Source organism: Stegostoma tigrinum, chromosome 10, assembly GCF_030684315.1.
Source record: "Stegostoma tigrinum isolate sSteTig4 chromosome 10, sSteTig4.hap1, whole genome shotgun sequence".
NCBI classification, from domain to species: Eukaryota; Metazoa; Chordata; class Chondrichthyes; order Orectolobiformes; family Stegostomatidae; genus Stegostoma; species Stegostoma tigrinum.
Genome location: NC_081363.1, coordinates 10,450,634 through 10,477,180, shown reverse-complemented (window position 1 = coordinate 10,477,180; position 26,547 = coordinate 10,450,634). Strand labels below are relative to the sequence as shown.

Genomic DNA, 26,547 nt, shown 5'->3' with positions numbered 1-26,547 from the left:
CATCGCGGGCCAAAGGGCCTATACTGTGCTCTACTGTTCTTTAAGTAATGCCTTGGAAAAAAGTGCAGGTATCTCCTCAAACGAACCACTGCCCGCTATTCTCTAAGCACGAAGCCTCAGAAGTATTAATAAGTAAGCATCTTCATAGTATTGCCTTTTAATCCATACTCCAGGTCATACAAACGTGCGCTGTGAAATGTCTTCTTGTAAATCTTTGAACCTCAGCAACATTTTATTGAATCTATGCAGCACTCGTTCCTAGTGCAAGTTACCTGTTTAAGTTGTAACCACTACCCGAAACTGCAAGGTATTCCGGATCTGTTTGAACTGGAATAGCTGTAATAAAACTTCTGCACTTCTAAATTCTAGTCCTCCATTTATAAAGACTAACATTCCAGTGGCAATGTTGACTAACTTCCTTTCACTGACAACTATATTTTAGAAAATCTCTTTCAATCTCCACTGTTCCTGGATTTCAACTTGTTAAACCATTTTGGGATCATCTGCTTCAGTTTCCAATTATGGAATGGAATATCTCCGACTTGCCTGTAGTGAAACCCATATGGTGCTTTTTAGCCCATTCCTTGTGTGGATTTTAATACCCCTCCTTGGCCAGGGGTATTTAATCAAGTGGGTGGGTGATGGTTGGGATTTCTGTTACTAAAGCGTGTTCAGTATTGAGTGGCAGGAACGGTCATAGAAGACCCTTTCACCCTACTGCTAATTGGAGCCCTTAAATTGGCATTTTCATCTCACAGCTGCTATTACCCATTGGTGGGTGTGTATGTGTGTGTTTGCGCACATGCATGTCTGCAATGCAGTGTGTTAGGATGGAGTTAGTCAGGGGAAGCCTTTGCATGGTTGGTACATTCCTCCAAGAACAAACAGTTGTTGGTCGAAGTGCAGTTTCCCTATAAAGTTGATCTTCACAGACACTTTTTCCATCGCCTTTTGTGTGTGTGTGTGTGTGTGTGTGTGTGTGTGCCTGCAAGTACCCGTTTATTAGAAGGTTAGATCTTTGTGCTTTCATACTTGAAACTCTGCTCATCAGCTTTACATCTTTGTTAAAAGAATTGTTGTTTTATCCTGAACCTAATGTAGCGAAGATTGATACTTGGTCATATCAGCCATGCTTCTATTGAATGCTAGATCAGACCTAAATGCCCTTCATCAGAGAGGGTCTAGGCCCGAAACGTCAGCTTTTATACTCCCGAGATGCTGCTTGGCCTGTTGTGTTCGTCCAGCTACACACTGTGTTATCTTGGATTCTCCAGCATCTGCAATCCCATTATCTCAGATACAAAAGTCTGTTTGAGTGCAATCCTTACAACTGTACCAAACATGCAGCACTTTCCAACAATGGGTTCAGTGTCTCACCAAGGTACTTCAACAGCACCTTCAATAACCTACTGTCCCTAACGGAGCTGGAGTAATACTGTCAAAGGATCGTCACATTCATGTACCTGTCTACAATCCCCCTCTCTACAATCCCAAATTTAGAAGCACTTACTCACTGTTGAAGCAAAATCATGAATTTCTGACCCAACACCACTGTGAGAATACCATCAGCATGAGGACTTCAGCAGTTCAAGAAGACAGTCCATCAATAAATCTCTTCGGGAAATACATATAACAATTAATGCAGTTTGACCCTCGCCACCATGAATCCTAACCCCAAACTACTTCAAACACTTTGAACTCTTAAACAAGAATTGTGCTTTTATACAAAAAAAATCCTGAGAATAGAATTCATTGACTGCTGGAAGGTCCTGTGTGGATTGATGGAATGCTATAACTTCAGGGCAGCAGGGAAACTTCAGACTTAAAAAGAAGCGATGCCAGGCAAAAACTGATTAACCCTCTCAACAGGGTTATATCCCAGAATATGGATGAGTCTAAACACATGCTTATGTACTCCTCTCAGGAATGCACAATAACAGGGGTCAAAATTCCAAGCAACCCTAATCTTGGTGTGCTAGTGAGCTGATGTGCAAGTGTGGCCCAGTGTGCTGTGAAGGTCACAGCTTGAGGCCAGCATTTAGACACCCCTGCGATGCAGGTAAAATAGATCTCTCTTACACTAACTGGCTGGAAGCCAGGCTGACCACTAAAATGAAGAAACAGGACAAAAACTTGTCAGCAAACTTGAAAAGCCAAATATCATAAGGTGAACTGCTTCATTGCCATATCATAAACAAAAGCAAAAATTGCTGGAAAATCTCAGCAGGTCTGACAGCACCTGTGGAGAGACATCGCAGATAACATTTTGAGTCGTGACCCTTCCTCAGAACTAATGGTAGCCATGAAAATGTCAGCTCATGTGCAGGGCGGGGGGGAGGGGGAGGGGGAGCAAATGATGTGTGGGCTTAGAGCCCAAAGAGATCCTAAAGAACAATTGACCAGACAACTGTATTGGTGAGTGATCATGGGAACTGCAGATGCTGGAGAATCCAAGATAACAACGTGTGGAGCTGGATGAACACAGCAGGCCAAGCAGCATTTCAGGAGCACAAAAGCTAACGTTTCGGGCCTAGACCCTTCATCAGTGAGATGGATGGGGTCAGGGATCTGGAAAAAATAGGGAGAGAGGGGGAGGCGGACCGAAGATGGAGAGAAAAGAAGATAGGTGGAGAGGGGAGTATAGGTGAGGAGGTAGGGAGGGGATAGGTCAAGGAGGTGGGATGAGGTCAGTAGGTAGGAAATGGAGGTGCGGCTTGAGGTGGGAGGAAGGGATGGGTGAGAGGAAGAACAAGTTAGGGAGGCAGAGACAGGCTGGGCTGGTTTTGGGATACAGTGGGGGGAGGGGAAGAGCTGGGCTGGTTGTGTGGTGCAGTGGGGGGAGGGGACGACCTGGGCTGGTTTTGGGATGCGGTGGGGAAGGGGAGATTTTGAAGCTGGTGAAGTCCACATTGATACCATTGGGCTGCAGGGTTCCCAAGCGGAATATGAGTTGCTGTTCCTGCAACCTTCGGGTGGCATCATTGTGGCACTGCAGGAGGCCCATGATGGACATGTCATCTAAAGAATGGGAGGGGGAGTGGAAATGGTTCGCGACTGGGAGGTGCAGTTGTTTATTGCGAACCGAGCGGAGGTGTTCTGCAAAGTGGTCCCCAAGCCTCCGCTTGGTTTCCCCAATGTACAGGAAGCCACACCGGGTACAGTGGATACAGTATACCACATTGGCAGATGTGCAGGCGAACCTCTGCTTAATATGGAAAGTCATCTTGGGGCCTGGGATAGGGGTGAGGGAGGAGGTGTGGGGGCAAGTGTAGCACTTCCTGCAGTTGTAGGGGAAGGTGCCGGGTGTGGTGGGGTTGGAGGACGGTGTGGAGCAAACAAGGGAGTCACGGAGAGAGTGGTCTCTCCGGAAGGCAGACAAGGGTGGGGATGGAAAAACGTCTTGGGTGGTGGGGTCGGATTGTAGATGGCGGAAGTGTCGGAGGATGATGCGTTGTATCCGGAGGTTGGTGGGGTGGTGTGTGAGAACAAGGTGGATCCTCTTTGGGCGGTTGTGGCGGGGGCGGAGTGTGAGGGATGTGTTGTGGGAAATGCAGGATATGCGGTCAAGGGCGTTCTCGACCACTGTGGGGGGAAAGTTGCGTTCCTTGAAGAACTTGGACATCTGGGATGTGCGGGAGTGGAATGCCTCGTCCTGGGAGCAGATGCGGCGGAGGCTGAGGAATTGGGAGTAGGGGATGGAATTTTTGCAGGAGTGTGGGTGGGAGGAGGTGTATTCTAGGGTGTATTCTAGCTGTGGGAGTCGGTGGGCTTGAAATGGACATCAGTTACAAGCTGCTTGCCTGAGATGGAGACTTTCGATTCCTCCCACTTCCTACAGACAAAGGGGGTGGCCATGGGCACCCGCATGGGCCCCAGCTATGCCTGCCTCTTTGTCGGTTACGTGGAACAGTCCCTCTTCCACATCTACACAGGCCCCAAACCCAACCTCTTCCTCCGTTACATTCATGAGTGTATCGGCGCCGCCTCTTGCTCCCCAGAGGAGCTCGAACAGTCCATCCACTTCACCAACACCTTCCACCCCAACCTTCAGTTCACCTGGGCCATCTCCAGCACATCCCCCACCTTCCTGGACCTCTCAGTCTCCATCTCAGGCAAGCAGCTTGTAACTGATGTCCATTTCAAGCCCACCGACTCCCACAGCTACCTAGAATACACCTCCTCCCACCCACCCTCCTGCAAAAATTCCATCCCCTATTCCCAAATCCTCCACCTCTGCCGCATATGCTCCCACGATGAGGCATTCCACTCCTGCACATCCCAAATGTCCAAGTTCTTCAAGGACCGCAACTTGCCTCCCACAGTGGTCGAGAACGCCCTTGACCGTGTCTCTCGCATTTCCCGCAACGCAGCCCTCACACTCCGCCCCCGCCACAACCGCCCCCAGAGGATACCCCTCATTCTCACACAGCACCCCACCAACATCCGGATACAACGCATCATCTTCCGACACTTCTGCCAGCTACAATCCGACCCCACCACCCAAGACATTTTTCCATCCCCACCCCTGTCTGCCTTCCGGAGAGACCACTCTCTCCGTGACTCCCTTGTTTGCTCCACACTGCCCTCCCACCCCACCACACCCGGCACCTTCCCCTGCAACCGCAGGAAATGCTACACTTGCCCCCACACCTCCTCCCTCACCCCTATCCCAGGCCCCAAGATGACTTTCCATATTAAGCAGAGGTTCACCTGCACATCTGCCAATGTGGTATACTGTATCCATTGTACCCGGTGTGGCTTCCTGTACATTGGGGAAACCAAGCGGAGGCTTGGGGACCGCTTTGCAGAACACCTCCGCTCAGTTCGCAATAAACAACTGCACCTCCCAGTCGCAAACCATTTCAACTCGCCCTCCCATTCTTTAGATGACATGTCCATCATGGGCCTCCTGCAGTGCCACAATGATGCCACCCGAAGGTTGCAGGAACAGCAACTCATATTCCGCTTGGGAACGCTGCAGCCCAATGGTATCAATGTGGATTTCACCAGCTTCAAAATCTCCCCTTCCTCCACCACATCTCAAAACCAGCCCAGCCTGTCTCTGCCTCCCTAACCTGTTCTTCCTCTCACCCATCCCTTCCTCCCACCCTAAGCCGCACCTCCATTTCCTACCTACTGACCTCATCCCACCTCCTTGACCTGTCCCTCTTCCCTGGACTGACCTATCCCCTCCCTACCTCCCCACCTATACTCTCCTCTCCACCTATCTTCTTTTCTCTCCATCTTCAGTCCGCCTCCCCCTCTCTGCCTATTTATTCCAGAACCCTCACCCCATCCCCCTCTCTGATGAAGGGTCTAGGCCCGAAACATCAGCTTTTGTGCTCCTGAGATGCTGCTGGGCCTGCTGTGTTCATCCAGCTTCACACTTTGTTAACTGTATTGGTGATCTTACTATCACCCAAGTTAATGTTGTAATGATCTATCATGCACTCTTCATGCAATCCAGGGTCTGATTTGCATAGCTTTTAACTCAATTCACTTTTCAGTCTTTGCATATGTATGTCGCATTATGTTAGCTTTACCAGCACTTTGTAGCTAATAATCTCACCCAGGCTTTCTTGAACTGAAGAAAAGGTGATGCAGTTCCTTGGAAAACAAAAATACATTTAGACTGGGGAAAGGAATCCACAAGGGAAGGGGTACTTTTTAAACTAACTTTGTTGCATTCAACTGAGAAAGGGATTGAATTAAGAAGGGGCAACATCATTCCTCACTAGAGAATACATCTATTTGAGGGTATCCAGTTGGGAATTGGAACTGCTTGGGGACACTCTCTGGATTAGTAATCTAGAGCTCCAGGTTAATGGTCCTGGAACATGGGTTCGAATCCCAACCAGGCAGATGGTGAAATTTGCATTCTAAAAACCTACAATTAAAAAGCAAGTTTAATATCAACCATGCAATCACTAACTATTACAGTAAAAACACATCTGATTCACTAATGTCCTTTGAGAAAAAAAATCTACAGTTGCCTGATCTAACCTACACATGACTCCAGACCTATAGGAATCTGGTTGACTCTTAATTGCCCTCTGCTGAATAAGCCATTCAGTTTGAGGGCAATTAGGGACAGGTAACAAATGCTGGTCCTACCAGTGATGCCTACATACATCCTGTGAAAGTATTTTAACAAATGGAAACCATCTCCAGAAACCTCCACAAACAAATCAGCGAGGAATGTAAAAACTCCACATACTTCCCAACAAGAACACATTTAGAGGATCAGTTTGCAAAAGGCACCAGGAAGGCATCACTAGGATCAAGGAGTAAGTTCTCTTCCATCTAACACCAGGGACTCATTCAACATATCCACTAGGTTTATTCCGTTGTAAGTCATCTATGGGCACCACATGCAGGGGCCTCTGAATCTACTCGAGGTGAGGCTTGTGGAACAGTAGGAGGACATCTCCATCTTAGACAAAACAGAGAGCCCCCCCACTCCTGCAGAGACTTATGGCAGCCTGTGACATAGCCCAAAAACATGTGAAAATCTACAATAAAACAGGGAGACAAATTTGCTACGGCCTGAACATTTCAGCCAGGAGCCTGCGTTTTGTGCTCCTGCCAACCCAGGTGAACCCTCAACAGCCCAGTTCAATGCTCTGCATACAGTGGCAAAGCTGCTCAGGACAGTGAGCCATTCCATTGAGACCCCAGACAGTGGCAAAAAGAAAAGGTTACATCATGCCAACTTGATAAAGCAAAAACCACCATCAAGAAGGGGATAAACAAGTACAAGTCTGTGCTACTGCCACTGTTTTCGAGGTTGAAGGTAGGCCCAAGGATTAACTGAAAGGAGCCATGGGTGACACCCACATTGATATTGACCAGTACAGAAATACTTTCAAGCTTAAAGATAATAAAATGTGAGGCTGGATGAACACAGCAGGCCAAGCAGCATCTCAGGAGCACAAAAGCTGACGTTTCGGGCCTAGATCTTTCATCAGATGAAGGGTCTAGGCCCGAAACGTCAGCTTTTGTGCTCCTGAGATGCTGCTTGGCCTGCTGTGTTCATCCAGCCTCACATTATATTATCTTGGAATTCTCCAGCATCTGCAGTTCCCATTATCTCTGATACTTTCAAACTTAAATGCCTTACCCATCTAAGCACATTAGAGACTTGAGGAAGCATTTAAAACATTGAAGCAGAGAAATGCCAAGCTGCAGCACCCCGGTTCCACATCATGTGGATGTGATCGAGGTCCCTCCCATGAGGCAGAATCCCTATTACACCCAGTGAAACTGGTCCAGATTCCACAGGCGATTAAATACATGTTGGAAAACCAACTGAGAGAGATTAGCAGCAGTAACTGTGCCGCCCCCTCCCCCCCCCAAGTTAAGCTCAGTGCCCAAGTTGTACATCTCCACTAGGGTTATTTATATTCATTCACGGGATGTGGGCAATCAATGGCTGGGCCAGCATTCATTGCCATTCATTCCAGAGGGTGGTTAAGAGCTAACTGCATTGCTGTGGGTCTGGAGTCACATGTAATCTAGGCCAGGGTAAGAATGGTAGTTTTCCTAAAGGACAGTAGTGAACCAGATGGGTATTTCCCTAACAATCATTTCAGACTTTTAATTACAAATTTTTATTGGGAGAAATTCCAAAAATTAGAATTTAATTAAAATTGGAGTTCCTAGAACATTACCTGGAATAACAGCCTGGCAATGATCATAGAATCCTTACAGTGTGGAAACAGGCCGTTCGGCCCAACAAGTCCCACCGACCCTCAGAGAATCCCATCCCGATCCATCCCCCATAATCCACCTAATCTGCACATCCCAGAACACTGTAGGTAATTTATTTTGGCCAATCCACCTAGCCTGGCATCTTTAGATTGTGGAAGGAAACACCCAGAAGAAACCCACGTAGACACGGGGAGAATGTACAAATTCCACACAGACAGCTGCCCAAAGGTGGAATCAAACCCGGCTCCCGGGCACTGTGAGGCAGTAGTGCTAACCACTGAGCCACTGTGCCATACCACTGGACCATTGTATCCACCTACTGAAAAGTCAATGCAGTGGCCACTGCTGATTCCTACCCAATACCTAAACTGGAATACTGCATGGATAGCATAATTAAAGCATCCTATATCATGAAGATAAAGGTACTCCAGGGATACTGGCAGGTCCCTGTCTGCCCATGCCATCCCTTTTGTTGGTACTGTGTTCACTATTTCTGGTCTGTCCCACAAGTGGAAACATCCCTTCAGCAATCAACCTGTTAAGTCCCCGAGTGTCATTATAAGCCTCAATAACATTGTCTCTCATTCTTCTAAGCTCCAAACCTGAGAAATAAAACTAAAGCCCGGAGGCTATAGGAAAGATTATTTTGGGGGTGGCGGTGCAGACATGTTCAAACCAGCGAGGTTGGAAGAAATGATTTCAGACAAATTTTTGCTGCAAATTGACAGGTATTATACCTGACTTGAAAATGCTGGATTCAGGCGCTGACCAACTAAAGTAGCCAGTTGTTTAACATGGTCCATCCTTCTGTTTAATGAGCTGATCATCCCCTACTCTTTATCATGCAGGTGAAAATCCTTTGGGAAATGAACAGGTTTTTTCAGTCAGTAAAGTTGTAAATGGCACATTTATTAAAATTTTTTTCATCTAATTCATTTCTTTAAAAATCAGTATTCCAACAATCATTAAATCAATCTGCACAGTGATTTTATTCAAACGGCAAGTCAAATACACTGTAAATAACCTGACTGGCATATTACAGCTCAATCCAAATAAATCTATGAAGAATTATATACTGGGATCAGGATGTCTATCTCATCCAAGACAAAAAATAAAACAGTTATATTTCTGTGCACCTTGACTCTTCAAATTCTGCACCAAAGATCAATTTAAATACTTGGTCATGTAAAATGCAAGTTACGTAGTAGATAAATAAATAGATTTTTACATTTACATGGTGTCTAACTGCATGAAGATCTCTCAATGCACAAATCACACAAGATTATGCAAAGTACAACTGTGAAGATGTACCAGCCTACCTTCATGACATAACGCTGTTATATTTTCAAGAGGCATTAGCTGAGGCATGAATTCTGACCGGGGGTTGGAAATATCTCCTCTTCAAAATGCGTCAGAGGGGTCATTATTGTCCATCTGGTCTACCAGAATAGACAGCTCAGCTCTCAGCCCTCCAACTCACCAAAAGGGTGAACATACATGAAAGACTGGCACACTGAATATTCTATGTCTTGGTTCTGTGCCTCTGGCACCATAATGAGGTACTGCCAGAGAGAATGGCAACAAATGTCTCTTCAGACCTCGGAGCCAGAGGTCAGCAGAAACACTTTCCAACAATCTTGTATTAGGATCTCACGTAGAATTAGAGTGTGGAAAATGCTGGTCCGGCACAGAAGGTCTAAACAATTTACGGCACAGGATGAGACTAAATACAAGTTGGATAATCTGTTCCCATACTTGCACTATTACGGCCATCAGGACTGTATAAAGTACAGACTTGAAACAACAACTCAATGATACCTCAGAAAATGCTTTTAGTGAAGCATTACTAAACTTTTGGACTGTTGCACAAGATACTCATTGAGGCCGGTGAAACGAAACATCGGAAAGGAATTACCTCGAGCTTTTTTGGCTTCAATGATCATGTAGACACTGTATGCAAGTATGATACCATAAGGAAGCCTAATTAATGGAAGTAGGAAGTGAATTTTTGGCAAATTAGTTAATTCCTTGAGTGACTATGAATACTGTGCTAATGCATAATCGTTTTATCTATTGGGAGCTGGAAATTCTGGAAAATGATAGATGCTCGTCCTGTCCAGCTGAGTTTCACTGCTTGATAGTATCAGTATGATTCATTCAATATATTGAAAAGTCTTTGCTGGGATGAATAACACATTAATTAGCAATCAACTGTCAGCTTACATTAAACAGAACCGTGTACCTTATTTTGCTATTGCCTTCCAATATTATATGACAATAGACAACACAGCTGATTTGCAACTAAATGATTGATACTCCACCTGAGCTACTGGGTTAGCAAAAATTTCTACATGTCACAAAAACTATCTCTGGTATGCCTACCTGAGGATATTGTGTTGGGAAGATGATGATTGTATAAAAGAAGTCAGTCAATCATTCGAATTCAGTATTGTACAAGGCACTTTAATGATCAATGGAAACCAAAGAGTGGCCTCAATCTCTGTAGGCCAACTCCAGACATCCTGGTTCCTTAATATCAGGGTTGTGAAAAATGCTGCTTCACTCAAACTGGTTCTCCTTCAATTTTTTCGGACATTTGGTGCATGCAGCAGCTGAACACCCTTCACCCCAGTTGTTTGTTTTCCCATTGGGGCATTTAAGTGCAAGATTTCTGAAGAACCACATGAGACTTAAGAGACTCTGTGTACTTAATTCAGCGTGACAGCTACAGCCTCCTCCAAACAGCTAAATAAACCTAAATGGATATCAGAATTACAACTTCTGAGATGTATGGAATCTTGTAAACATAATGACTTTGGTGTTCTATGAACTGCAAAGTTCATAATCTTCTGAAATTGACTGCAGCCTCCATGATTTTTACCCACGAGTCTGAAGCAGAGCCTCTCTTCTCCAAGTATTGTCAAAAATAAGGTCCAACCCAACGACTGATGGAAGGACCAACTAAGAGGTTAATAATGCCTGAAGCTGTAAGAGACTGACATTTCTGAAATTCACAGTGGTGTGCAGAATGACTGAAGCTCATTCATGAGGGCTGTACGTGGCTGGGTCAAGTTGGCAAGGCCAAAGCTAGCACTTACAGCATATTGTTGAACCAACTGGTAAGATTACAGGATAAGGAGAAGACACAAGATCTTACCTCTGCTAAGGACCATATTGAATTTTGTGCACCTAATTTATGCAACCTTTTCAGACCCTCATCTGCCTAATCCTGTTAGACAATGCAAAGCTAAATAAAGGGCTGGATTTCATTGCAGACTTTTGGACACTGATAGCAAGTCCTTGTGCAGTCTGAACCCAACATGCAAATGCAAAACCCAGTGGTGCAATCTTCCTGGATGTGCCCTCAGAGATGCAGAAACACAAATCTAGAGGTCCAGAGGTAATCTTGTACATCAGAACAGAAGGGAAGCTCTTCTGTACGTAGGGGTTTGGGCTGAGAGAGTAGCCTTGCCTGCTCACGGCCCTGTCACTACAGCATGAGGTCCCCTGCTCCAACAGCAGCCCGTAGCTCCAGTGAGCTCATCATCATTTGTCAGATACTTTAGAGACTTTGAAATGGCTCTTGGATAGGCACATGGATGACAGTATAAAGTAGGGTACGCAGGGTAGTTTGATCTTGGTAGGATTACAGGTCGACACAACATTGTGGGCCAAACTGCCTGTACTGTGCTGTACTGTTCTATGTTCTATCTCAGTATGCATTCCAGATCTAACCACTCACTGTGTAAAAAATGTTCTTTTTTCTTCATATTGCCTTCACTTCTTTCAATCATTCCAATTTGATGTCCTCTGGATCTTGATTCTTCTGCTAACAGGAACAGTTTCTCTCTATCTACCCTCTGTCTAGATGCCATATGATTTAGGACACCTCTATCAAAGTACCCCTCAACCTTCCAGGTGAACAATCCCACCTCCTCCAAATGAAGTCCCTCACCTTTGTAACAATTCTTGTAAATCTCTTCTTCATCCTCTCCAACACTATCACATCCTTCCGAAAGCATGGTGGCTGTTAATTAAGGCTGAAGCAGTTTTTAAATAAAAGTTTCATCGCAACTTTGTTATTTTTGAACTGTATGGATAATCTCTGAAGAGAAGGCACTTGTTGGAGGCGAGGTGAGCATTACTGAGTTGAAGCACAGCATGGCTATGGAGAGCATGCGTACCAGCCACTTGTGTGTTTGTGCAGTAGTCTAGGAAATGAGTCAGCTACATGAGGGAACTGCCTTATCAAAGATTTCTCCCAATTTTCGAGGCCCCACACGCTTCCAAGGCTGTCTCCACAAGATCATGAAAATCAGGCTTAGAGTATGCCGGTCTGCTTCCACCATCGCATTCATTCTTGCTTCAAAAATGGCAGCCAAAATGTTTCATTTTTGAAGGGCTCGAAAGAGAGGACAGAAATAAATTTGTGAGATGTTACCCCAATGAATTGCAATATTGTTAGAGAAAAAAACCCAAAAGAACTGCAGATACTCGAAATCTGAAACAAAAACAGAAATTCCTGGAAAATCTCAGCAAGTCTGGCAGCATTTGTGGGGAGAAATTAGAGCTAACGTTTCTTGTTCTGAGGGTGGATCACATGACCTGAAACGTTTATCCTGATTTCTCTCTACAGATGCTGCCAGACCTGCTGAGATTTTCTAGCAATTTCTGTTTGTGTTAAATTAGAGCTCGAACAAATAACTTCCTCTGTGGGCTTCTGACATATAAACAAGAGTGAGGCATTTGGAAATTTTCCTAGGCTGACTCTCCTACAGTCAGTTGTGGTTCTGCCTGCGCAAAACATTCATTTACTTAAAGAGTTTTAGAAGTTCCTTTGTTTTAGTAAAACTGAATGCTTTAAAGCAAACAGGATAACAGCAGAGGAATGGAAGTGTACGTCTTTCTCACAAGTCTGGCAGATATCCCAGTTTGCTGCTTCATTGAGGGAAAGTGTCAAAATAATGGCCTTCCTCACAAAAAAGAGCAAATACAGAGAGAGATAAGGGACATCATTCTGTTCTTCCAGCCTCGAACCTCAACCCAGTTCCTTATGTTATCTTCAATGCATGAGATGGATCTAATGCTGCAGAACAGGCCTTTCTCACAGATTATCTCTGCTTTTAAATTGCTCTAAGGGATCATTTTTAAAGGTACCTCGAATGCCTGAAACCAAGAACCTCTGGCCATTACTGAGCTAACGTGGTCTTCCATGAACTGCACAGGACGGAACTAACGCAAATGGAAGGTTTTACAGCCTTTAGAAAAAATATTCATTCATGGAATGTGGGAGTCGCTGGCTGAGACAGCAATTATTGCCCATCAGTGATAATCCCTAATAAACTGATTTGTACTCTTTCCAATACTAATTATAGCACACACCTTTGGTGTTGGTAAAGACAAAGAAAGTAAATTGAAAAGACTGTTTTTAAAGGAAAGTGGAGTGCCTGCTGCTATCTCACACATAATGGATGGGAACACATTTCAGTAAATGCTCTCAGCCGCTCTGCTCGATACAAGGAAAGTTTGACATCCACTAAAGCTGCTGGAAAAGCACACAACGTCACTCGGACTTTATGGACTAATATTTGTCTTTTTCTGCAGGAGGCTTTCTTCCATTAGTAGCCCTGCTGAGCTCTCGTCCTTGGCTTGCATTTCCCTTTCTGGAAGGCAGATTTCTGCGTCTGCTGCTGTTGTCTGCTGCTGCAAAGAAAATTACAACACAACTAAGTGATATTCCTGCAGAGAGGAGTTAAAAACACTGATATCCTTCACCCTCCACTTAACCATGCTGTCTTTGAGCTGTATTCTGGAGGAGCAGGGATGTTCTCATCAACATGTATGTACCACTCAGTGCAGTTAAGATTCTGGAAACAGCCTTTAAGATGTGCATAACTGTATGGCAATATAAGCAAAGAATGGTCATATTCATTAACTTGGCTATGATGGGATTGCTTTCCATGACTATCGTGATCACTGCTCCTACTTTTCACCTCTACGTCGGCCATTTTCAGTTGACTCTGAATTTTCAGTTCCAACCTCTGAAATTCAAAAGCTCTCTTTCTTCCTTTTCTCTCTCTCTTTCTTCTTCTAGAGCGATCTTTTTTGTTTTTATTCTGCTAGGGCTGTTCTCTCTTTCTGCTTTGAAATGTAATTCAAACATTTCATTTCTTTTTCATGTTCAAGCTGCTTCATTTGCAATTGAATTTTAGCCATGACCAAAGATTATAATGGTATTTCCAGCAATCATAAATGTCGAACTATTGCAGTAATTATCTCCCCTTTTTGCACAGACAAAGGCAAACCTATTCCAGCTCATCTGACAATTCCAAGACCTTTGCCTTGCTCATTTTCTGTAAAATTCCCAAAGTGAGTAAGAACTAGAGTTCTAAAGAAGAGTCACTGGGCCTAATACATTCACTCTAGATTTATCTCCACACATTCTGCCAGACCTGCCAAGACTTTCCAGGATTTTCTGTTTTTGTTTCAGGTTTCCAGCATCCACAGTCATTTTATTTTTTTTTGCCTAGGCTTCAGAGTGAGAGCAGTTTGGAGATGGAGAGTCGTGGTGGTGGAGGGAGGGCTGGGCAGCTACTTGGAAAGTCAATGAGAGAAAGCTGGAAGGGCAGTGAAAGGTTTGGAAACTGACTGGGAGCATCAGAAAGCAGTATGGGCAAGGAAAGAAAGGATTGACCAGAGCCCGAGAGAGAGAGAGAGAGAGAGAGAGAGAGAGTGTGTGTTGTGAGTGTGAGTGTGTTGTGAGTGTGTGTGTGTTGTGAGTGTGTGTGTGTTGTGAGTGTGAGTGTGTTGTGAGTGTGAGTGTGTTGTGAGTGTGAGTGTGTTGTGAGTGTGTGTGTTGTGAGTGTGAGTGTGTTGTGAGTGAGTGTGTGTTGTGAGTGAGTGTGTGTTGTGAGTGAGTGTGTGTTGTGAGTGAGTGTGCGTGTGTTGTGAGTGAGTGTGCGTGTGTTGTGAGTGTGAGAGAGAGAGAGAGAGAGAGAGAGAGAGAGAGAGACAGACAGACAGAAAGAGGGGTAGGCTCAGACAGTGGGAGGTTCAGTAAATGGGAAAAGGCTGCTGTAAAAAGATGCCATTCGGGCAGCAAGATCCTAGGATTTACCCGACCCAGAACAACTTTAAAGCAAAACTCCCCACCGGGCATCACCGAATTATTAGTCATGTATTGTAACTATTGTCCCACTGTAACCACAACACATGGCTATTAAAGTATAACAATTTAAAAGCAGTTGGTAAAATAAACATGGAGTACAATGTTGATAAGTGTGAGGTCATCCATTTTGGTAGGAATAACAGCAAAATGGACTATGTTTTAAATGGGAAAAAATTGCAGCACACTGCTGTGCAGAGGGACTTGGGTGTCTTTGTGCGTGAATTGCTGATGGTGGGATTGCAGGTGCAGCAGGTAATTAAAAAGGCAAATGGAATTTTGTCTGCCATTGCTCGAGGGATGGAGTTTACAAACAGGGAGGCTATGCTGCAGCTGTATAGGGTCCTGGTGAGGCCACACCTGGAGTACTGTGTGCAGTTTTGGTCTCCTTGAGAAGAGATATGCTAGCACTGGAGGGGTGCAGAGGAGATTCATTCGATTGATTCCAGAGTTGAGAGGGTTGGATTCTGAGGAGAGACTGAGTAGACTGGGCTTATACTCATTGGAATTCAGAAGAATGAGGGGAGATCTTATAGAAACATATAAGAGTATGAAGGGAATAGATAAGGTGGAGGCAGGGAGGTTGTTTCAGTGAGCAGGTGAAACTAGGACTAAAGGGCATCACCTCAAAATAAGGTGAAGCAGATGTAGGGCTGAAATCTGGAGGAACTTCTTCACCCAAAGGGTTGTGAATCTGTGGAATTCCCTGCCCCTGAAGTGGATGAAGCTACCTCACTGAACATTTTTAAGGCAAGGCTAGATAAACTTTTGAACAGTGAAGGAATTAAGGGTTCTGGCGAGTGGACGGGTAAGTGAAGCTGAGTTTCAACAATCAGCGATGATCTTATTTAATGGCGGGGGAGGCTCGCGGGGCCGGATGGCCTACTCCTGCCCCCAGTTCTTATATTCTTATGTAAACTCTTTCATAAAAAATATTTCCAGTGTGTAAGATAACTTTATATGTTACAAATATTTAACACTGTGTAATAACACGTACAATGCAATTGGCACAATAACTAGAATTTGGGAGAATTTAGGAAACTTGTGTTTGCAACTATGACATTTCGTATACAAATACTCAGATAATGATTGCTGTTTTATACATTACAGGTTCTCATGGTAATGGACATACCCTAAAGAACTGGTCTGTAATTGTGACCTAAATCAAGTCTCTTGCACATAAAATACACACCAAGAGAATAAAACCAGTTTGTCACTGCTTTTCCATAATGCTGGAGAAGGAAACTACTTTTCTTGGTTCTATAAAAATCCCCTTTTCATCCACCCACTGATGAGTTAGTGCTTTTATCTCATTTATCAGTGCCTGTGTACATCAATTCAGTATCTCAATTCACACACATCTTTGGATAGGTTACAAGTAGCAGGAGAGTTGAATTCTTACTGAAAAATTGCAGACCAGAGAGTGTACAGAGTGCACTAACTTTTATTATCCCACATACACACAGTGGAACATCAGGAAAGGGAATAAGCCATTCAGCCCCTTGAGTCTGCTCTGCTTTTCTATCATGGCTACTTCGCCCTGTGGCTCCGTTTACTAACCTTTTCTCCAAATCCCTTGATACCCCTAGGCTTAAAACCTCTCCTCACATCTCTGTACAGAAATCAAAATTACACTGGAAGCAATGTATCAAGTTATCTCACAAAAAGTGTCCCTGCTCTAGGGACACAAACATTGTTGGAATTATACAGCGACATAGGAAGAAATTGGCAGGACTCAAAACATCTTCACATAGTGCATGTCACCAGGGATCCAAGAACACAGGAGGGAGTAGGTGAGTAGAATAACTGGTGGACAATAAGTACTGCAAGCCTACAACAGTAAGAATTTTTGAAGAACTAATGGTTTTCTTTTGGTAACTTCCTCAATTCTTTTAGAGTGGAAATGCAAGTGTTTTTGTTTTGCTGTCAGAGGGTTGTTAGCTTACAGAATTCTCTTGCACAAACAGCAGTTAAGGTGGGTCACTGAATATAGTCAAGGCTGAGTTACATAGATTCTTGACTGACAGGAGTGTTGAAAGTAGAGTCAAGGCCACAACCATATCAGCCATGATCTTATTGAATGTCATTGGAGGTCCAGGAGGACCAATGGCCCATTCCTGTTCCAAATTCCTGTGTTATAGCACAGGGCTGTAGATCTCAGTAGGTCCTACATTCAGCCTAGTATGATTCTGAGTTGGTTGGTCTCTACTGTGGTGGACATTGCAATTGCATTCAAAGGGGTTGGAGGATGTAGGTATTTTATGCTTTCTCTAGCACATTTGGAGCTATCAAGGTAATTTATTTAGGTGTGATGGTAGTAAGTCAGGAGCCACCTATTTCCTGCCTCTACAGGTAGACCCATGGATCACCTTCCCACCCACTGCCAGATGAGGCACTTGAGGGGAAAATAATTTACAATGAAGGGCCTCTTCACATCAGCTCTGGTATTATCCAGGCATCAGGCTAGCCTATCAGTCATGGGTTACAACATGCAAACCTGCACAGGTTGTCTGTGGCCTGCTGTCCAGGGTCCCTTGGGATATAGATTTATAGATATAGTGGGAAATAGATTTGGTGAAATGAGAGGGTCTCACTGATGCCAGGCCTCCTGTCCATGTAGCCAATTTCCCACAATCCCCAAAGATGTGAAACACCCTTTGCCATCTCTCAATGATCCAATGAGCGATATTCCGGCACAATGACCACCTCCCAGGTGGTGCTGCTGTGTGAAAGAGTTACTCTGCAGTCCCACCTGACAAAGTGGAAAAAAGATTACTGATTATTTCTCTTTCCAGAAGTTATCCAGTGAATTTTTATTTTTGAAGGGGTATACGTAGTTGATGCATAAAGACAGTATTCACAGAATCATACAAAACAATCACACTTGTGAAAAAATTCTTTCATTTTTTCCATGCTATTCTCCTCTCTTCAATTGCATTTCAAATTGCTTTTTAGAAGTTCTAACTGAATCTGCCTCCACAACTTGTCGTGTAGCATATTCTAGATCATAACTCACCACACTGAAAATCTCTTTGTTTTTCCAAAGGTCTTAAATTGGTGACCAGAGAGCACCTACCTTATTGTTTGCAGGGTATGGACTCAGCTATTAAGCCTGCTATTACTCACTGACATGTCTCTGTTTTAACGAAGAGCATCCAGGAACTTAACCGGACAGCCAAGTAAACAATGTGGCTGTAGGAGCAGATCAGAGTATGGGAATTCTGAAATGCGTAACTCACCTTCTGGCTGTCCAGCATCTACCTGGTACAAGCTAGAAGTGTGATGGAATACCCTCTACCTGACTGGCTGAGTGCAGCTCCAACAACACTCAAGAAGCTGGGCGCCATCCACAATAAAGCAGTGACACCCTATCTATCACCTTAAAGAATGCCTCTGATCCTCACACATGGTGACAACAGTGTTCACCACTGTGCAACCTGCCAAGGCTCCTTCAACAACATCCTCCAAACCTGCAACTACTGCCACATGGAAGTGAAGGACAGTAGACAAAGGGCCCTCACCATCCGCAAGCTCCCTTTCAAGCCCCACACAGCCCTGAGTTGGAACTGTATCATCGTTCTTTCACTGTTGCTCCCTTAAGAATCTGGAATTCCATTCCTAACAGCTCTGCACGTGTATCTGCACCACATAGACTGCAGCCGTTTAAGAAGAAAACAGGGCACCTCGAAGTGGAGGATGAAACTAGAAAGACAGAGACATTCTTCACAGTCTTTTCTGTCAGGAGCTGTGATTTACTGTCTTCCAAATTTAAGAGGAGACAGGTTCCGTTGTTGAGAAGGCAAGCAATCTTACTAATTAGGAGCACAAAAGCTGACGTTTCAGGCCTAGACCCTTCATCAGAGAGGGGGATGGGGTGAGGGAACTGGAATAAATAGGGAGAGAGGGGGAGGCGCACCGAAGATGGAGAGGAAAGAGGATAGGTGGAGAGAGTATAGGTGGGGAGGTAGGGAGGGGATAGGTCAGACCAGGGAAGACGGACAGGTCAAGGAGGTGGGATGAGGTTAGTAGGTGGATGGGGGTGCGGCTTGGGGTGGGAGGAAGGGATGGGTGAGAGGAAGAACAGGTTAGGGAGGCAGAGACAGGTTGGACTGGTTTTGGGATGCAGTGGGGGGAGGGGAAGAGCTGGGCTGGTTGTGTGGTGCAGTGGGGGGGGGGAGGGGGGACGAACTGGGCTGGTTTAGGGATGCGGTGGGGGAAGGGGAGATTTTGAAACTGGTGAAGTCCACATTGATACCATTGGGCTGCAGCGTTCCCAAGCGGAATATGAGTTGCTGTTCCTGCAACCTTCGGGTGGCATCATTGTGGCGCTGCAGGAGGCCCATGATGGACACGTCATCTAAAGAATGGGATGGGGAGTGGAAATGGTTTGCGACTGGGAGGTGCAGTTGTTTGTTGCGAACTGAGCGGAGGTGTTCTGCAAAGCGGTCCCCAAGCCTCCGCTTGGTTTCCCCAATGTAGAGGATGCCACACCGGGTACAGTGGATGCAGTATACCACATTGGCAGATGTGCAGGTGAACCTCTGCTTACTGTGGAATGTCATCTTGGGGCCTGGGATAGGGGTGAGGGAGGAGGTGTGGGGGCAAGTGTAGCATTTCCTGCGGTTGCAGGGGAAGGTGCTGGGTGTGGTGGGGTTGGAGGGCAGTGTGGAGCAAACAAGGGAGTCACGGAGAGAGTGGTCTCTCCGGAAAGCAGACAGGGGTGGGGATGGAAAAATGTCTTGTGTGGTGGGGTCGGATTGTAGATGGCGGAAGTGTCGGAGGATGATGCATTGTATCCGGACGTTGGCGGGATGGTGTGTGAGAACGAGGGGGATCCTCTTGGGGCGGTTGTGGCGGGGGCGGGGTGTGAGGGATGTGTTGCGGGAAATACGGGAGACGCGGTCAAGGGCGTTCTCGATCACTGTGGGGGGAAAGTTGCGGTCCTTGAAGAACTTGGACATCTGGGACGTGTGGGAGTGGAATATCTTATCGTGGGAGCAGACGCGGCGGAGGCGGAGGAATTGGGAATAGGGGATGGAATTTTTGCAGGAGGGTGGGTGGGAGGAGGTGTATTCTAGGTAGCTGTGGGGGTCGGTGGGCTTGAAATGGACATCAGTTACAAGCTGGTTGCCTGAGATGGAGACTGAGAGGTCCAGGAAGGTGAGGGATGTGCTGGAGATGGCCCAGGTGAACTGAAGGTTGGGGTGGAAGGTGTTGGTGAAGTGGATGAACTGTTCGAGCTCCTCTGGGGAGCAAGAGGCGGCGCCGATACAGTCATCAATGTACCGGAGGAAGAGGTGGGGTTTGGGGCCTGTGTAGGTGCGGAAGCGGGACTGTTCCACGTAACCTACAAAAACCATGCAAGACATTTTTCCATCCCCACCCCTGTCTGCCTTCCGGAGAGACCACTCTCTCCGTGACTCCCTTGTTCGCTCCACACTGCCCTCCAAACCCACCACACCTGGCACCTTCCCCTGCAACCGCAGGAAATGCTACACTTGCCCCCACACCTCCTCCCTCACCCCTATCCCAGGCCCCAAGATGACATTCCACATTAAGCAGAGGTTCACCTGCACATCTGCCAATGTGGTATACTGCATCCACTGTACCCGGTGTGGCTTCCTCTACATTGGGGAAACCAAGCGGAGGCTTGGGGACCGCTTTGCAGAACACCTCCGCTCAGTTCGCAACAAACAACTGCACCTCCCAGTCGCAAACCATTTCAACTCCCCCTCCCATTCTTTAGATGACATGTCCATCATGGGCCTCCTGCAGTGCCACAATGATGCCACCCGAAGGTTGCAGGAACAGCAACTCATATTCCACCTGGGAACCCTGCAGCACAATGGTATCAATGTGGACTTCAACAGTTTCGAAATCTCCCCTTCCCCCACCGCATCCCTAAACCAGCCCAGTTCGTCCCCTCCCCCCACTGCACCACACAACCAGCCCAGCTCTTTCCCTCCACCCACTGCATCCCAAAACCAGTCCAACCTGTCTCTGCCTCCCTAACCTGTTCTTCCTCTCACCCATCCCTTCCTCCCACCCCAAGCCGCACCCCCATCCACCTACTAACCTCATCCCACCTCCTTGACCTGTCCGTCTTCCCTGGTCTGACCTATCCCCTCCCTACCTCCCCACCTATACTCTCTCCACCTATCCTCTTTCCTCTCCATCTTCGGTGCGCCTCCCCCTCTCTCCCTATTTATTCCAGAACCCTCACCCCATCCCCCTCTCTGATGAAGGGTCTAGGCCTGAAACGTCAGCTTTTGTGCTCCTGAGATGGTGCTTGGCCTGCTGTGTTCATCCAGCCACAGATTGTATCATCTTGGATTCTCCAGCATCTGCAGTTCCCATTATCTCTGAATCTTACTAATTAGTTTTATTCAGAAATGTTGTCAGTTTGCTTGGGGATTTGGATTTGGAAAACAATATTGGTTACTCTCCCCTCTTATCAGAGACTGTTACACAACATTGTGACTTGAGTGGTCAAAGAAACAATGAGGCATGTGACAGCATCATGGGTCAAACATTGAGGTATGATGAATAAGTTTGATTTGTTTCCTGCTTAGCACTGAAAGCTTTGGATTGAATTCTTCTGCAGATAATCTGCCCAGAAAATTTTAAACTATTCAGATTCTCCTCCAAACAAAGGCACTGAGATTGTCTTGTACTTAGTAGCACTGTAGAAGGTAGGTTGATTATCATACATTGGTACTTCAGTTCCCTGGCACTGCACAGATTGGATCATCTACTTAATAAGCAAAGGTTTAAAGAAGGGAAGTGAAACAAGTAGCTACCATTACTGGAACAAGCAGATTTATTACAGATGGCTATGTTATGGGAGAAAATTGAAGATCTACGTCTCAGTGAGTCACAGTTACTTACTTGTCAATCTTGGTTTGATGGTTGTACTCTCTGAATTAGAATGGCATAGGTTCAAACTGCAGATATTTTGCTACATTAACAGAAATGCTTTTATTTTGTCAAGCAGTTAAAGCCCAGTCCTAAGAGATAATAAGAACTGCAGATGCTGAAGAATCCGAGACAAAAAGATGTAGAGCTGGATGAACACAGCAGGCCATTGCTGAGCTATTTTCTGTGTTTAACACCCTTCATTAACATCTCTTCTTTAAATATAGCTCACTTCCATTCTCAATGGCATTCCCTTTGTCATTTGCTCTGGTCACCCTCACCATCTATTCCACTTGACTCTTCTGTTCCATGGCAACAGCATAAAACTACCACTTTCCAGCCTCTTCCAGGTCCAATAAAGAGCCATACTGGACTCTGTTAACTCTCTTCCTCTCTCACTTCCTGTTTTTATTTCAGATCACTAGCATCCATAGTAATTTGCTTCTTTTTGGGAATTCAGTGCTAATTTCTCTATCTTTACAGCTGAAGTGGTTCATCCCTAAAATCATCTTCATGAATCATTTCTGAGCAGTTTCCAATGCCTTTATATTCTTCCAAACAGCAACATGCAGAACTAGATGTGTGTTACATCGAGGTCAGGCCAAACTATTGTCTTATATGTCTTCAACATTACCTCTTTGTTCATGTATTCTTGCCTCTTCAAATAAGGGCAGCAGATACGTGGGCACACCACAAACTGCAAGTACCCTTCCAACCACTCACCATCCTGATTTGGAAACAAAGTGCCATTCCTTTATGGTTACTGCATCAAAATATTGGAATTCCCTCCATAACAACATCGTGGGTGAGCCTACATCAAACAGACTGCAGCAGGTCATAAAGGTAGCTCACCACCACCTTCCCAAGGGTAATTATGGATGGGTATTAAATTCTGGCTCAACCAGCAAAGTCCACATCCCCTGAACAAATAATTTAGTAAAAGAAGCCAAGGATGCAGTATGCTTTGTTAACCACTCTCCCAACCTGTCCTGCACCTTCAAGGACTTCTTCCCTTACATATTCAAGTCTTTTCTATTTTATATCGTCTCTCCATGTTTTTCCTACTAAAACAAATTGGCCTGAAATGTCAGCTTTCCTGCTCTCATGATGCTGCTTGACCTGCTGTGCTCATCCAGCTCTACATCTTGTTATGTCATTTTACATTTCTCTGTATTAAACTCTATCTGCCACTCATCTACCCAATCTACCAACTTGTCTGCCATTTTGAAATTCTATCTCTTCACAGGTTACAAGCTTCCAATTGATGCATTGTCTGTAAACTTTGAAACTATGCCCTGTACACCAAGGTCTAGGTAATTTATATATCAGGAAAAGCAAGACGACCAACAATGACCCTTGGGAACTCCACTGCAAACCATTAGCCAGCCTGAAAAACATCCATTAACCACCACTCTAAGTTTCTTGTCAGTCAGCCAATTCTGTATCTGTATTGGCGTGTGAATGTCCACATATCTCCATAAAACAAAAACTAAAAGATTTCCTGTTGACCATGAAATTATTCACTGAAGAGTTAACAAAACCATAGAAATTTACAACACTGAAGGCAGTCATCAGGATTATCACAGCCAGCCTAATCTCCCTTTCAGCCCTTGATGTGCAGCCTTATACAGTACATTAATTCAAATATCCAACTGGCTAGTTTGTTTTAAATCCCATGGATTTTTACTTTTCTGAACAAACTGCATGTGATACCTTGTCAAAAGATTTGATAAAATCCATGTAGACTACGTGAAATGCACCATTTTCATTGAGCCTCCTTGTTAACATCTCAAAAAATTCAATCAGGTTACTGAAACATGACCTACCCCAGACAAATCTATGTAAACTTTCCTCAATTAATTCATGCCATATAAACAGACTATTTAATGCAGTCCTGCAGAAATTTTTCCATTATTTTCCCACCACTGAGGTTTGACTAAGTGGTTACAATTATTTGATCTACTCATTTATCCCTATTTAAACTACTGTAGGATGTTTGTGATATTCCAGAGAGGGCTGGAAGATTATCAGAACTTCCAGTATTGCCTCCTTTACTCCTATTAGTTTAGAATATATTTCATGCAGGTCTATCAACCTATTGATTTTCAAAAACACTAAAGCCTTTAACATTTGCTCTCATTTTGTTTATCCCATCCAATAGTTCATAATTCTTCTTAATTACAAAGTCTTCTGTCTCCCTCTTTTGAATGTTCCAAATACTCCAAGAGGCCCAGATTTTCACTCCTGAGGCAGATATAGCAAGAGTCAAGAAATTTTGCGGCTCGTCACATTTGCCTCAGGAAGAAAACAAGCTGAGCAGGAAGATCTTCAATCAGTTGCATTGCTTCATTAAAGTAGAATGCCGTCAAGCCCTCATTCATCACATCTTCCAAGCACTTCACATGCCCATCCATTCTTATATCTCTAATGGTCCCTCATACCTTCAATACAACCCATTTCCCATCTACATGCAATATGTCCCTCAAACACCATGCCAACTAAATGACAAATGCCACTCTTTGCACTTACATCCTCCATGCCAACTAACCCAATACCTAACATGTGCAGACTTCAGGACCCATGTTCAGTTGAACTAAAACTAGGTTCTAAACCATCCTCACCCATCCCTTCCTCCCACCCCAAGCCGCACCCCCAGCTACCTACTAACCTCATCCCACCTCCTTGACCTGTCCGTCTTCCCTGGACTGACCTATCCCCTCCCTACCTCCCCACCTACACTCTCTCCACCTATCTTCTTTACTCTCCATCTTCGGTCCGCCTCCCCCTCTCTCCCTATTTATTCCAGTTCCCTCTCCCCATCCCCCTCTCTGATGAAGGGTCTAGGCCCGAAACGTCAGCTTTTGTGCTCCTGAGATGCTGCTTGGCCTGCTGTGTTCATCCAGCCTCACATTTTATTATCTTCTAAATTTCTATCATAGCTTTCACTATCTTAAGACCATTCAAAATATTTAAATAGCCTCAGGTTCATAACTCCTTATAAAAACATAAACCCATCATTAAAGACTTCTAAATTGTTCAGCTGACAATGAAACTGTGCACTTAGGATTTCCTACTGAGATTGTGACAGGTTGTGGAAAGTAGCTAAATGTTAATAATGGAAAAATGATAACCCTTGTGGTAACGCTATTCTACAGTTAATATAACAGCTAGCCCAGACTTTTTAGCCCTCACAGGAATTGGCACACTGTTTATTTTTTGAAACGGCTGGGGCTTTAAATGATTTCACAGCTTGAAATAGTTGTACAGATATTACCTGCCTAAGGCAAACTACTTAGAACTACCCTAAAAATTCGTAACTCCATAAATTCACAACTTCATAATTACGACCCTCGCTGCAGCAAATGGGGGTGGGTCTTTTGGATCTATACACAAAAGCCATTTTTAAAGGAATGTGCCACAAAAATCTGGGCCTTTAAAGTTTTATTGATCATCCCAACTCTGTTCATTTTTGTGCAGTCCTACAAATGAACTCATTCGTCTCCAGTTTCAGTTCTGACACCTGAAACATTAACCGATCTTTTCTTTTTGTATATCCTTACAAGTCAACATTTATTCTCAGCATTTTTCACTTTTATTTTTGGTACTGACCTCAACTGAGCTGCCAAGGTGACTCAATGTTAGAAAGATTTTCTTTGAGTAAAATCCTTGCGTTAAGGGCTCCTGAGGTAAATTACACTGAAAGACACGTCACTACAGGAGGAATGCAAATCCTGCCTTACCTGATATTTTTTAATCATCCTTGTTGAATCTCGCAGCTGCTCCTGCAGGGAAGTCACTATCTCTTTGTACTTGGAGTACCTTTCTTCTATCATCTCTCGGTGACGTTGGGAATCCTTTAAATAGAGAGCATTTTCATTAAGGTGCAGAAATAACCTAGCCGCAGTGGAAAGAAAATTCTGAGATATCATTTTAAGATTTATTTAACATGGTGCACATTAAGGTGAAGAAGCAGTTTTGAAATTAGGTCATTTTTGTACCTATGAAGTACTCTCAGTTTAGGTATGGTCAGAAGAAAAATATGGTAGCGACAAGCAAAAGTGCTGAAGCACAAAGCAGGTCTGTGAGAATGATAGAGAAAAAAGGCAGGCAAAAGTTTCGGGTAAAGTCAGTATGGCAGAAACTACTGAGAGATGCAATGTTGGCAGCTTCGCTGCTCTTCAGAGTTCATGCCCCCAGAAACATAGGACTTAGGAGAAGTAGACCATTCAGTCTTTTGAGCCTGCTCCCCCATTCTCTAAGATGCTGGCCAACTGATTGTGGTCTCAACCTCACCCACCTTCAATCTATCTAACCTAGCCTTGAATAAATTCAGTCATTGTTTTCTGAGGAAAAACATCTGAACAACAATAACCCTAGGGAAAAAAAATCTAATCTCAGTTTTAAAAAAGAAGACTTCTTATTTTTAAGCTATGTTCCTGGGTTCTAATCTTCCCCACAATCCTCCAAGTATTTACCCTATCAAGTCAGGATTGGTTTTAATGAAATCATATCTCATTCAATCAATCTTGAATGGGTATAACCCCAATCCCTTCAACCTTTCTTGATAAGAAAAGTCCTCCATTCCAGGAAAAGGTCTCCTTCTCAAACTGTTTTAAATGCAAGTATATCTTTTTTCAAATAAGAAGCCAAGTCAGTACACAGTTCTCCAGATGCGGTCTCAACAATTTCCTGTACAGCTGCAATAAAACCTCTCTCATCTTGTATTGCATTCTCTCTATAATAAGAGCGTCATTCTG

At 44.6% G+C, this 26,547-nt stretch overlaps 1 protein-coding gene across 1 annotated transcript in view; it reads right to left on the bottom strand.

The window, feature by feature from the left end:
- LOC125455519 (centrosomal protein of 128 kDa) overlaps nucleotides 1-26,547 on the bottom strand; it is a 475,711-nt gene that overhangs the window by 78,458 nt on the left and 370,706 nt on the right. Inside the window, exon 21 of the mRNA XM_059648981.1 lies at nucleotides 25,531-25,644. Within this exon, the coding sequence (XP_059504964.1) occupies nucleotides 25,531-25,644 (114 nt within the window). The remainder of the gene's footprint in view (nucleotides 1-25,530; nucleotides 25,645-26,547) is intronic.